This window comes from Mauremys mutica, chromosome 24 (assembly GCF_020497125.1).
Source record: "Mauremys mutica isolate MM-2020 ecotype Southern chromosome 24, ASM2049712v1, whole genome shotgun sequence".
Lineage (NCBI taxonomy): Eukaryota > Metazoa > Chordata > Testudines > Geoemydidae > Mauremys > Mauremys mutica.
In genome coordinates this window covers 13,700,580-13,714,362 of record NC_059095.1, presented here as the reverse complement: position 1 = coordinate 13,714,362, position 13,783 = coordinate 13,700,580, and the positions used below count along the sequence as shown (strand labels likewise).

Below are 13,783 nucleotides of genomic sequence, written 5' to 3'. Positions count from 1 at the left end.
TGGAACGTCACCCCGGGAACCTGCTAGCGTGTGACATTTCAGCTGGGCTGAAGAGTAACAGCAGGCGCAGGGGTAGGCTGAGCCCACCAGCTCATTCTATACAGGGCACCTCACAGCATCAGAGCCACTGCTGGCCTGGTGGCTTTGTATCCCAGGCTACTGCAGCCTTGCCAAAGGAAACCCCACTCCGAGAACTTCGGTCCTATGTTTAATAGTTACTCTGAATTCATTTTACAGGTTGCATAAGGCAGAAATGTACAGACATTTACAGGCACACTGTACAGGAGTTTTCCATCATATATTAGTGCTTTTGCTATATACATATTGTACAGCCTGCAAGGAGGCCTTTCCATGCACAACGCTTCCCAAAGAGTCTCTCCACCACACTCTGCGGGACTGGAACCAGGAGTGGACCTGGGAAATTTAATCCACTCAGTTTTATTTTAAATGCGCCCAGTCCACAGCTTTTGGAATGGTGCGTAGGCTTTAGCCATGTGACAAAGGCCACAACAACGTTCGAGGGGACCAGGGGCACACAAAGGCATCTCAGGCGTAGGCTGCTTGTCTTTAATCAAAGCATTTCCCAGGTGCTTTAGACAAGTTAGGTGCCGTTTTGGTGTAATTGCCCCACTGAGCCAAGTGGTGGCAGCTGGAGATGTGGATTTCTTGCAGGACAGAGATTCTTGGAAGTGTGGTGAAAATGCAGGTACCTCTAGCCTGAGTGGGCAGCATAGCATAGGCTCCCGCTGGTGAGTGGCTCTGGGAGGGTTGGTTCCTGGGAGCAGACGTGTTTACAATTGAGGGAGGGAGGTTCCTCGTTGCCCTGACCCATTCCTGCTCTTCCTATGGGACAGGCATCAGTGGCAGCCACAGCTCCCAGCCACCATGTCATCGTATTGTTTAAGGACAACGTTCTCATCATCATCAAAGTAGAGGAGGTTGATGGAGAAGAGTTTGTCTGGGACACAGCAGGGGCTGCTGACGCCCTGGCTCAGTTTGAGGGCGTTGATGATGGACTGCACTGTGGCGTGGTTCGTTGGTCTCATGTTCTCGCCCAGGGGGAAGGGACAGGATCCTTTACAGTGATACGCGTTGTAACTTTTCGGGGAGATGATCCATCCTGACCAGCCGATTTCCTCAAAGTCCACGGAGAGGAGTTGTCTCTGGCATGGCAGGAACTGATCCAGCGAGCGGGCATTCCGCGCCCCGCTCACTTCTGGTGCCAGCGATGCAGCTGGGAGGTCTGGAGTCTGAGGGCTCAAGTCTGGGGGGGAGAGTAACAAGATCAGAATAACGTCCTTATTGATCAGACAAACCTGAAGTAAGATTGCAAGCAAGGTAGCAAGTGTGAACCAACCCCTTCCTGCAGCCATTACCAGCCTGGCCATCTAGTCACTCAGCCCCCTTCTCAAAAATCCCAGTGTCAATCTGAATCACTGAGCACTTTGGGACTGAGTCTTCTCTCACTCACGTAGGTTTAAATCAGGAGGGACACCACTCGAGTCTATGGAGTGACAATGGAGTAGGGAAGAGACTCAGGTCTATCCATCATGGAGCTGACATAGCATGGGAGAAAGGCAGATACATGCCCAAAGGCTGCACCCGTGTCCAAGCCTAGTTCTCTAAAGAGTTTGTTCTGATGCAGCTCCCTTCACTGTAGAAAGAAACTGCAAACCCTTCATGGGCCATTGTTTGCCTTGGAGCTTTAGGAAGCTAGGAGCACAGGCTTTGCTTTACCAGATCAGAGCACTGGTCTAACTGCAGGCAATACCTCGAGGCAGCCATCCCTGTAATATACCTGGCTAATTCCAGGTGCTGTGTAAGGAGGAGGGATCTGATCCTTTTTGTGACCAGCTGATAGCCTGAGCCATGACATTTCATTAGCCCATCCCAGCATAATTACAATTGTTATTCTCCAACAGCAGGAAATTCCACTGCTTGATCACTGCCACAAGCTGGAGGGAAGCAGCATTTCTTTTCACTTGTGTTAAATTTGCAGCCACTAATTTAACAGTGATGCCCCTCTCCCATTCCTCTTTCATGGGACAGCATAAAAACAAGGGTCTTTAATACTTTATACTTTGCAGATAACTAGCCACTTCCACCTGATGCTCCCACGGTGCTTTTCAGGGGCAGGCTGGGGAGCGATTGTTATGCCCATTTCACAGAAGGGGAAGCTGCACAGGACAGAGAATTACAGTCCAGTTCTGCTCTGAGAGAGGACTTTACCCAAATGGCTCAGGGGAGGAGGCAGGAGGGAGTCTGTCTCTGACTCCATGTTGAATCTCCTCAGATTACACATAAAATGATCTCAGCTGCCAAACTCACCCTGGATCAGAGTCCCACTGGGCTCTCCCCGGCTCCTGCATCGCACCCGTGATGAACCAGAACAAGTGTAGCTGGAATGTAGCTGGTGAGGCATGGAGCCATGGAAGAGTCCAGCCCCCCCTCCCACTGCTGGCCTGGGCTCCGCACGAGTTAGAAGAGTTCAAAGCAGTGACCCATAGTTTAGTCAGCAGGGCCCAGATCCTCAAGGGTATTTCGGCACCTAACTACCATTGGATGGAAGTTAGATGCTTAAATACCTTTGCAGATCTGGGCCCAGCAACCATGACTTGGAACGCTGAGTAAGGAAGTGATGGCAGCCGCTTTGCAGAGAAGAGCTGCACTTTATTCCCTCGTTATTTCATCGACTCTGTGCCCTTCCCCGCGGAGCGTGGGTGGGTTCGCCTGACCTGGGAGGCTGCTGATGGGCAGAGCAGCTCCTCGTCTCCCATCATCAGTGAACAGAACCAGCATGGGCTTCTTGCTTTCGTGGTGATCTCTTCCTGATGCAAATCGCACCATGCTGGGATCCACCGGAGCACTCCCCAAGCCGCGGACAGTCACCAGCAGGCCGTGGTTACTGCTGTCCTCTTCCATCCAGTCACGAACCTGCAAAACCACACAACGGTCAGCATGGCAGTAGCCCCTGTGAAGGGACGGAACCCAGCCCCCAGGAAAGCACCGTGAGGTACAGACAGGAGATACTGGGTACTGACAAACCCCTGAGGACATCTCCATCCTGAGATTGTGTCAGTCCAGACCCCGCAGCCTCCCCAGTGAAAGGGACAATAAAAGAGCCACTGCCAGCCCTGCCTGGTGACGGCTATCACACAGACCAGCACTGGGGAGTGACGCTTACCAGCCCCACTATTCCCCTCTCCTGCATGCAGCCAAGGGGTACGAGCAGCACACGTGTCCCTCCCCTCGCCTGCGCTGAGCCCTGCCGTCAGGAGAGGAGATGAACCGAGCTTCCCTGAGAACAACTCCGCTTGGGTCTGATCCCAGGTTGGAGCTGGAGCTCCCCAAACACCCCGGCCTGCGGCAAGGCTTACGCTGTGCTGTTTATGTGCAGCTCTCAGTGGGCGCAGAGCTAGAATCCTGTGACTGTCCCTTTGTAACAAACAGCCCCAAGTGTGGTAGCCCTGGCAGCTCCAGTCCAGGATCAGGGCCCCACTGTGCAAGGTGCTGTACACACGTGATAAAGACCATCCTTACTGCAAAGAGCTCAGCCTAAGGCCCTGATTCCGCTGCTGCAGCATGCAGGACACCCCTGCTTTCAGTGGGCCTCTGCATGGACACTCTGCATGGGGTGAGTTGCACACTGCCAGCTGCAAGCCTGGGATCAAAGCAATCTACCGTGGAAAGTTAGTCTGCTGTGCCTCTCACCACAGTATGTAAGCTCTTCAGCCACTTAGGAAAGCAGGGCTCTGCCTGACCCCCTCTAGTATATTGGATAGTGTTCTCGCTTTCACTGAAGAGTCACAGGTCTCTCATTGTGTAATGCCCTGGACTGGGAATCTGCTTTGGAAATACGACCAGTTAAAAGCTCTGTGGGGCAGGGACTGTCTCTTCCTGTGTACTTGTGCAGTTCCTAACACAGTGCGGCCGTTAGGAGCTACTGTAACAAATAAATAATGGGTAACTGTTTATAGTAAGGTTCCACTTCTACATAGTTCACATCATTTATGATTTATACATGCTTAATACATGTTTTAATAAATGGTTAAGCTATGGTTATAGAGTGCAGCAAGCCAATAGGTTGTTAATAGCAATCTGCAACACCTACTGCTGTGCTTAAAAGCACCCATATCACATACTACTCATATTCATCATCTGTTAAATGGAACATTCCTATAAAATGTGACCATAATGATGATAACAGTGTGAAATTAAGAGATGTTAAACCCCAGCCCTTGCAGCTCATCATTAGCCCTGCCCTCCCGCTGTGGCTAAAGGTTGCTCTATAAGCAAATGGACACATCGCCTATCAAACCCTTACAGAGGAAGACAAATAGAAGACTGCCACATCTCCTTGGTGCCATTTTGTTCTTACATGAGTTACTATTTCTAGAAGATATCGTCTTGTTTCATAATACACATGGATCTATACAACTGTTTTGTGATATTTAGCACTTTTTTTTACAATGGTTCATATTAAAAATATGTACATTGCTCTTGGTATCACCCTGCAAATGTAGACACTGCGCCAGATGTCACCCTGCAAATATACACATGGTGCCAGGTGTCTCTCACGAAATATACACCCTCTACGCTACATGTATGCAGCAGTGCACCAGACATCACCACACCTCCCAAAAATCAGCAGCATCAATAGAAAGTTTGGTTCGATTCTGAAAAGTGACTGTGAAAAAAATTGGCATGGTGGGCTCAGTGTTTAGTGTCTCTCTGATTTCAAATCAAGACTGCCCCATTTCCAAGGGATTGCCACCAGCCCTGCAAACTCAGCCGAGGATCAGTCCTGGTGGGTTCTTTCTGGCTCCTGGATCATCCCTTGGGAGCCTGACCCAAATGGTGGATTATGGATGTGGTTAAGATAACATTGAGCTGCACATCTCAGATTAAAGACCCTACAGCAGGGATTTAGTTAACAGTTCTGCTGCTGCTGCTGCACAAGGCAGACTGGAGCTCAGCTCACTACTTCTCAGGCACCAACAGGAATGACAAGAACTGGTTTTGATCTGACAAGGCAGCTGCTCAGACTAAAGAAGCTGGTGTGTTTTTACATCATCACTTTCCTGATAATAACCTCACTTCAAACTAAATTTTAGCAGAAAGCCAGACTTCTCTGTCCCTTTCTCAGGCTGTGAAGATTATAGCCAGTGCCCTGACATCTGTACTGTAACATCTGGGCTGTCCATATTCACAGTTGTGTTACTCAAGACCACCTCTGCTCTGACGTTTTAACGGTTCTAGAGGAGCCATTTCAGTACGGTTCAAAAGCAGTTCTGTAAATAAGATTTAAACCCAGCTGGTCTGGCTAGCGTAGCCTCAGTGAAAACCCCTGCAAGTCACCTCTATTGATTCAAGAACACAGGTTTGGGAAATGGCTGGATCTGCTGTCAAGGCTGCAGTGTCAAAGGAGGTGGGCTAGCAGCCTCAGCCAACTTTTTCAAATGGTTGCACAGAAAAGCCTTTGACAGACATCCCCTCCCCCCTCAGCAGCTGCCCCTCTAGGCTGAAGCAGCTGGAGGCCAAGGAGGGGCACTGGGAGCTCCTTTGGTTTAAAAGGGCTGGGGAGGGCAGTTTGCTGACAGAAGGGACAGAAAGGTTTCATTCTTCCTGTCTGTACACATTTGAATTTAGGCTGAAGACACTTACAGCTTGTGTGATGCCAAACACCTCCCAGCCAGAGCCCTGCAAAGCGATAAGTCTGGCTGCCAGCAGCTTCTTCCCTTCAAAGGAATCCAGTTTGTTCTTGTCCAGGACTTGATAGACACTCACCTGGGGATAGTGGATACAAGGCAGTTAGCACCAGGGGCCACCGGAAGAGGAAAATCTCATTGAAAGTCTATGTTTTAAAGGAGAAGAGATGGGGGAAAGTCAAATTAGCCTAGTGAGAAACCTCTGTAGTCTGAGGCCTGGTCCACCCATAAAAATTGCACCAATTTTTTAGAAACCAATTTACTTAAATTGGTGCAACTTATTGTGTGGACACTGAAACTGATTTAAAAGTGGTTTATATTGATTTAGCTTAAATCAGTAAGGATCCAACTTTGGTGAGGTCAGCACACAAACCAGGAGCCAAATCCCACTCTCAGTAAATGTCCAGGAGTCACTCCAGATTCATAGTAGTGTCCCTGAGAGCAGAATATGGCCCAAGCACTTTCAAAGCAGAGACACATGCACGTCTCATCTCTCCTTACCTGGCAGAAGTGATGTCTCTTGTAGAGAGGTCCCTCAGCCACCTTAGTCCGCAGTCTGAAGAGATGCAGCTCTGCTGTCAGGATCCTCTCGTTCTTAGCCACACTCGATAGGATGAACAGGAAATGCATCTCATCACTGTGAGCTGGACCAAAGAGTCAGATTAGAAACTTTGGTGACCCTAGTTTCAGCCAAACTAAAAAGGAACATCACATGGGTACATTCTAAACATTCTACTCTGATGCTGCACATCCTCTGGGAGGATGAGCTTCATCAGCGCATATGGGATACGCTTACTCCAGGCCTCCCCTTGGCTTCTAGGATCCAGACAAGCACCAAGAGCCCTGGAAAACTACACTCAAACTCTAGCAGAACAGACCATTAGAGCAACCGAAGACACCAAGAGTTCTTACTTTTATCCAAGAAGCTGCGGACGGTGTTTCCCTCCAAGATGTCAGGGTCTTTAGTGATGCCATCAGCTCCTGCTACCGTGTTGTACAGGTCCACCATGTACTGGGGAGGCTGCTTGATATGGTGGGGCGAGCGAGGAGGGTCTTCTATGCCAAATACTTCCAAAAGCCTTCGAAGAGCCTCTGTTCTCATGTCTTCTGAATCCTCCTCTGGAAGGACACTGGGGGGTCTGGGATTGCAGCTTTGCAGCCTGGCAAGAAGTAGCAGCAACAGGAGTCTCAGCATGGCTTTCCTCTTCCAGTCCCCCTGCATAACTCCCACCCTCTCTCCAGCAGCACATTTATAACAGTGGGGAGAGATGGAATTATGTCAAATATGCAAATGAGCCATCAGGAAGGGTAAAGAGAGTTAATTGCAGTGCTAACAAGGTGCGAAACTGGGCTACTGAACACCTTTCAGCAATTAGCCCAGTACACAAGCTGTATGGAGCAGGAAGCCCACTTGTGTACTCTTGTTATTTGAGAGCCGAATGTGGAGGGAAGGGAGCAGGCAGGAAGGGGCACCTGCACTGCTCGCTGTAGTAAACATCCATGGCCATTGTAGAAAGGCACTGGCTGAGCAGAGTTTGCTCTCCATAGGAGACTAACTGCCTTCTAATGATGGCATTAATGGGGCAAACAGGAGGACCTTTGTGCTCAGGAATTGAACAGCTCTGAGCAAAGGGTGGAGGAAAGGGTGGAATGGCCTCTGCCCCTCATGTAGTAGAGGTAAGAAGTGCACCTGACAGATAAGCAACCACTGTCCAGAGGGATGAGAGATCAAGGCCAAGAGACATTTTTCTAGGGCAATGTCCAAGCAAGATACTTCAAACCATGGATAACATGGGGGTGGGGAGAGGAAAGAGAGGACAGAGGCAGCAGACTGCCACTAGTCTAAAAACAAATACCTGGACCTCGGGAGAGGCGCCATAGACCAGCCACCTTCAACCACCACCGTTATAACCACCCGGGCGTCTAGATCTGTTCTGAGCAGGGTTAGACGCTCAGATGGTTAATGCTGTAGACGCCGCCCCATACTGAATGGACAGAGGGGCTCAAACCCTGTTCCCTGCTGTGACAACATCTCCTGGACATATGATTGTTGCACTGAACTACCTCCTAACAGCAAGTCAGTGCTCAGTTGGGACTAGTGGGTCAGGTATTGCTGTGGGACAGCTCTGTCCCTACCCTGCTGGGAAGGCACTTGCCCTCCATTTCTCTTCCTACCCTTTGTCTGTCGTGTCCATTTCTAATGTATATTCTTTAGGGTGGAGCCTGTCACTGCGTGTCTGGACAGTGCCTACCATGGCAGGCTTCAGGTGCTGCCGCAATACACATGATAAATAAGAACCGTTTGCCAGGCCAGTGAAGTTGATTGATTTGATTTGCGAGATACATCTCAGGCATGACAGGATGAAAAGCGAAGCATGAGAGCAACCCCAGACTGTGCTCATGAGCTCTTGGCCTTAATGTGGGCCCTCCCCAGCCAAATCTTCCACCATCCATACCACAAATGGGAAAAATCCCACAGACCCCGGAGAAGCTGCCTCAGTGACAGGGACACTGAGAGGGACAGAGCAGGCAAGGCCCTCCTGGGCGGGGGACAGACATTCCTGATATGCGGGGAGTGAGGGGACGGGTTCAGCCAGCCCTGTCATGGGGGTGGGTGGAGGGGGTGCGGGGGCTCAGCTATTCCTATCATGGGGTGTGTGAGCAGGGGAGGCTCATCCATTCCTGTCACAAAGTGTGGGGGGCTCAGCCACTCCTGTCACAAGAGGTTACGGGGAAGGGGGCTTAGCCATTCCTGTCGCGTGTGTGTGTGTGTGGGGGGTCAACCATTCCTATCATGGGGTGGGGGGAGGGAGCTTAGCTATTCCTGTCACAGGGGTTGGGGGGAGGTGTCTGCCATTCCTGTCACAGGGGCGGGGGTGTGTGTGTGTGTGTGTGTGTGTCTGCCATTCCTGTCACAGGGGCCGGTGTGTGTGTGTGTGTGTCTGCCATTCCTGTCACAGGGGTGTGTGTGTGGGGGGGGGTGTCTGCCATGCCTGTCACAGGGGCGGGGTGTGTGTGTGTGTGTCTGCCATTCCTGTCACAGGGGCGGTGTGTGTGTGTGTGTGTCAGCCATTCCTGTCACAGGGGTGTGTGTGTGTGGGGGGGGTCTGCCATTCCTGTCACAGGGGCGGTGTGTGTGTGTCTGCCATTCCTGTCACAGGGGTGTGTGTGTGTGGGGGGGGTGTCTGCCATTCCTGTCACAGGGATGTGTGTGTGGGGGGGTGTCTGCCATTCCTGTCACAGGGGTGGTGTGTGTGTGTGGGGGGTCTGCCATGCCTGTCACAGGGGCGGTGTGTGTGTGTGTGTGTCTGCCATTCCTGTCACAGGGGTGTGTGTGTGGGGGGGTGTCTGCCATTCCTGTCACAGGGGTGTGTGGGGGGGGGTGTCTGCCATTCCTGTCACAGGGGTGTGGGGGCGGGAGATGATAAACACCAGTTACTTTCCGACTGCTAATAAATGTTCTGAAGGGAAGGTGGCTGAGGGAAGGAATGGTCCCTGTGCCCCATGTACCTGTCGTCCTGCAGGGGAGGCAAGGACTAGGAGCACAGACAAGCAGAGCTATTGTTATCTGGTTCATTTAGGTTGAAGGGCCTAATTTTTGGCTGACAAACCAATTTTCAAGGACAGAGTTTGGGTCACAAATTGCCATGGTAACAGATGACAATATTCTGGATTTGAAGAGGAGGTTGATATTCACAGGCACCAGAGTAGTTTATTTTGATGGGACAGTTACTATTTTTGGGAAGCAGTGGATAGTTATATCATCAGAAAGCCCTTGCTAAGAAATAGGATACGTTACCAAAATATAGAGTGATTAGACTTTGTTTCTGACGCTACAGAGTAGCTGCCATCCTGTAAGTGACAGTTAGCAGGACACATACACTTTCAATACCATTTAACTAAGGCCAAGTCTACACTAGGAAACTAGGTTGCTGAAAATCCACATCCCTGAGTGATGCAGTTAAACCAACCTAACCTCCAGTATAGACAGCGCTAGGTCAAGGGGAGCATTCTCCAGTCGGCAGAGCTACCCACTCTCGGAGAGGTGGAGGACCTGCTGACAGGAGAAGCCCTCCCATTGCCATAGGTGGTGTCTTTACTGAAGGGTGATAGGTGCAGTATTTTAAGTGTGGAGCTGCCCTTAAAAGAAAAGATTATTGACTTTCAAGCTCTAAGAGCACAAGTTCTAGGCCTATCTTTTCCATTAACTGCTGTTACATTATTTCTTTGTACTTCACAATTCAGGCCGGGCAACTGTCACCTGTCCCTCACTTTACTCATAAAGTGATCGAGAAAGTGCATAAAGCCATTTTAAACAGAGCAGTGAATAGAACCCACATCTTCAATATGAAAGACTGTTACCCCCTCAGACACACTGCTTTTCAGCAGACACCGGCTAAATCTCTGTTCTTGGGTGTTCAATCTGTTATACATTGCTCTCCCAGATCCAGGAAGAGAATCCAGGATGCACGATTCTCAGCATTCTACTGCTGTCTAGAAAATATTTGTGCAACCTGTTTGTAAAGTGTGTGCTCTCTGAACTAGCCGAGGTTTGTGGTGAGGCTATGAAGATCATGCTGCTGACTAGTGTGGAATGGGGGAGCTTGGGGATACCCTTGACAGAATTTCTGTTTCCCTGTTTAGTTAAGGCTATAGCTAACTGTCTCTATCAAACTGGATTTTGCATTTTCTAAAATGTATAAAAAAGTCAAATCAACCTGAAAAACTAGGAATTCGGCAGTATGAGAAAGGATTCACAAGGTCATGTCAGACAGAGCCAGGAAGAGAAACTAGCCCCCTCATGTAGCACAATAATTAAGCTAAATTAATGTCCTTGTCTATGCGGTTTGTTCACTGAGCCTACTCCTGCATATCCATCTCTGCTAAGCACAGTGAGACACGCAAATGAATTTTCCTTGTAAACAGTTGGACACAAACACAGGTCTGTGGAGTGAATGAGGCAGGAAGTTTGAAAGAAAAGATGACGAGCCTATGGTTGGTACAATGGACCACAGCAGAACTGGTTTTTATCTCTATCTCTGCACAGATTTCCTATGTGCTCTTGGGTAAGACACTTACCACAGAATGTTTCCAGGTGACTAGTAATTTTGGCCTTAATCTCTCTGGACCTCAGTTCCCAGTGTATAATGGGGATAATACTCCTGCCCTGCCTCACAGAAGAGCTGTGTAGAATTGTGTAGTGAGAAGGAAGAGGCATTGGAGAGATGGGAGTTTTCTCAGGTGGTAGGGCAGAAGCTGGGCTGGGGAGGGGGCCTGGACCTCTGCTGTGCAGGGATGGAGTAGAGAATGGGGTGCCTAGGAAAAGCAGGCGAGAGAGCCAGGAGACAAAGCCAACGAATATCTTCTGTGGTTTGTGTAGTGACCGAACCACCACCTTCACTTCTTGTCAACTTTTGTGATTTTTACTGTGAGTCTCACCATATTTGGTGTTTTTCTTAAATCCCCAGTTTCTGGAGTCATGGGATTATGTCAAAATCTCAGTTTCTTTCTTCTTACTTTTTTTAATGTAAGTTTCTAGCCCTTGTGGTTAAAAGCTTGAAAATATGCCCTGAGCATAACCTAAAGGCTCAGAAACCAGAAGATTAAGAGGGAAACTCCCCACTACCACATTCAAAATTAAAAAACCCTCATGATTTTCAGTCCAATCTCATTTATTTTTGGACCTGAGTCAAAATTTTTGAACACTTGCGGTTGGCAATACTGGAGACTCACCATCCCTTAAGAACATAACGGCCACACCGGGTCAGACCAAAAGTCCATCTAGCCCAGTATCATGTCTTCTGACAGTGGACAATGCCAGGTACTTCACAGGGAATGAACAGAACAGAACTGAGCCTTAGGACCAGAGATCGCTCTAGCTATAAGTGAACTAGGCATCTGTCTAGGATGGCAGTGATGGCCTGGCCACTCCTGATGAACCAAATTTGAGTGGCTTTGTGATCCTGTGTGTCGGGACCAAATATGCCAACCTAGGCCTATGAGGAGGGGGGAGGCAAACAGATGGTCTTGAGCAGCCTCTGTTTAGGAGGCTTATAATGACCCCCCCTTCCCTCAAGAGGCTATTTTGGCTTGTTTAGGGCAGATCTGTGCCTAGGAGCCTTTTAAAGCTCTTGGGGCATCCCACATTCCCCACCATCCATTCTCTGGTGGTGGGGATGCTCTGTGGGGGCCTTTGGGGGTACACCACAGTTACATTGAGGGCATATTTGGGCATGTTGCAGGGCCATGGGTCAGTGCTGCGCTCTTTGTAAGGGTTTTGGTTTTAAATTGACAACAGTGACTATGCTCCAGGTGTTTCTGAAACCACAGTTACCCCAGTTCACTACACTCCCATCTCTGAGACGTGCATTATTCACCATTGTCACCTTAGCACTGTACCCCGGGTGAGATCAGGGAGATGTCTGAGGACAGGCGTGGGGAGAATGTTGTAAAATACATTTCAGTAGTAGTGATTAGGCTCTTTCCTTTGACAAGATTGTGGCTCTCAGGGCAGCTGTTGTGCAGGCAGGGATCTCAGGCAGTGGTTCTCTCTGCAGCACTAGTATCAGGGATGAGTCAAGCTCCCTGAGACTCAGAGCAATGTCTAACATTGTCTATAAAGACCTGCTGTCCCAGCCATGGCAGATGAGTAAACCCACTCTGGGTTAGAGACAAAGGCCAGATCCAAAGTTATCTAGGCACCCAATTCCCACTGAAATCTCCACCTCTCACCTGATATCCCTGAAGAGAACGTTAGTATGAGAAGGAACGACAAAGCACAGATTGACGAAAAACAGAACATGTACAATTAAGGGGTTGCTTCACACATGGCACAACCATGTAACCTTAACTCAGCTCCAGAGGGAGGGCAATAGCAAGTGGGAACATCTCAGTACCTTGCCTCTCCCTCACAGCCAGTGCCATTTTCTCTGTGCCAACACAACTGCACGTCAGGACGTCTATATAATTCATCCAGTCCATTGGGCCCCTCAGTGTGGCCTGGGCAGCAGCTACAATATAGGGATCACACTGGACATACTGAACTACCCTGTCCTCCTTGTTTCCAGCTACACAGTCTCAATTAAAGAGGCTAATGGTGGTTTAGAGGCTTCCTTGTTATTAGGTTCCTGTGTTTTAGGCAAATATTCCCCATTCCCAAAAGAACAATCCAGCAAGGAGCTATCATTTTGGGAGGAGGGGGGAGATGGTCATTCTGTGTGTGTGAAACAGCGCCTTGGTGGGGCATTTCCTGGTCTTTATACAAACCAATGGTTTGGCCTCATCTGGAATACTGTGCGCAATACTAAGAGCCTTTGGTGAGGGTCCTTGTTAAAGGCTTTCTGAAAATCTATGTACACTACATCTACTGGATCTCCTTTGTCCACATGCTTGTTGATCCCCTCAAAGAATTCTCGTAAATTGGTGAGACATGATTTCCCTTTACAAAAACCATGTTGACTATTTCCCAACAAATTATGTTCCTCTATGTGTCTGACAATTTTGTTCTTTACGATAGTTTCATATGAAAAGCAATTGAAAAGATTGGGATTGTGACCTTAGAAGAGAAATGAATACGAGGGGACATAATAAAAGTCTAAAAAATAATAATTTGTCTAGAAAATGTAGATCAGGAGCATCTGTTATCTCTATCACATAACACAAGAACAAGGACAATTTCAATGAAATTAACACATGGGAAATTCGGAACTGATAAAAGGAAATGCTTTTTCACACAGTGTGTGATTAACTATGGAACTCATTGAGGCCAAGAATTTAACAAGATTCAAAGAAGCACTGGACATTTATATGGATATCCAGAATATCTAGAGCTATCATAATTCATTATAACAATTTTCAGAAGGGGGTCTATAATCTTATGCTTCTGGTTTTAAGCCAATCTCTTACTATTAGAGACCAGGTTGGGGCAGATTATCTCACATCTGCTACCAGGGGGTTCTTAGTTACACCTTCCTCTGAAGCATCTAGAGCTGGCCCCTGTCAGAGACAGGATACTGGACTAAATGGACCTCAGCTCTGATAGAGTCTGACAGTCCTTATATTCCTTTGTAAGTTTG

General features: G+C 48.7%; 1 protein-coding gene across 2 annotated transcripts in view; it reads right to left on the bottom strand.

Annotated features, from left to right (window-relative positions):
* Nucleotides 1-309: 309 nt before the first annotated feature.
* LOC123355919 (bone morphogenetic protein 2-like) overlaps nucleotides 310-13,783 on the bottom strand; it is a 37,359-nt gene continuing 23,885 nt past the window's right edge. For both annotated transcript variants that reach the window (XM_044998784.1, XM_044998785.1), the window contains exons 7-11: nucleotides 6,621-6,868; nucleotides 6,210-6,352; nucleotides 5,665-5,787; nucleotides 2,736-2,934; nucleotides 310-1,264 (exon numbers count right to left, since the gene is read on the bottom strand). In XM_044998784.1, the coding sequence (XP_044854719.1) occupies nucleotides 858-1,264; nucleotides 2,736-2,934; nucleotides 5,665-5,787; nucleotides 6,210-6,352; nucleotides 6,621-6,868 (1,120 nt within the window). In that variant the 3' untranslated portion in view covers nucleotides 310-857. The remainder of the gene's footprint in view (nucleotides 1,265-2,735; nucleotides 2,935-5,664; nucleotides 5,788-6,209; nucleotides 6,353-6,620; nucleotides 6,869-13,783) is intronic.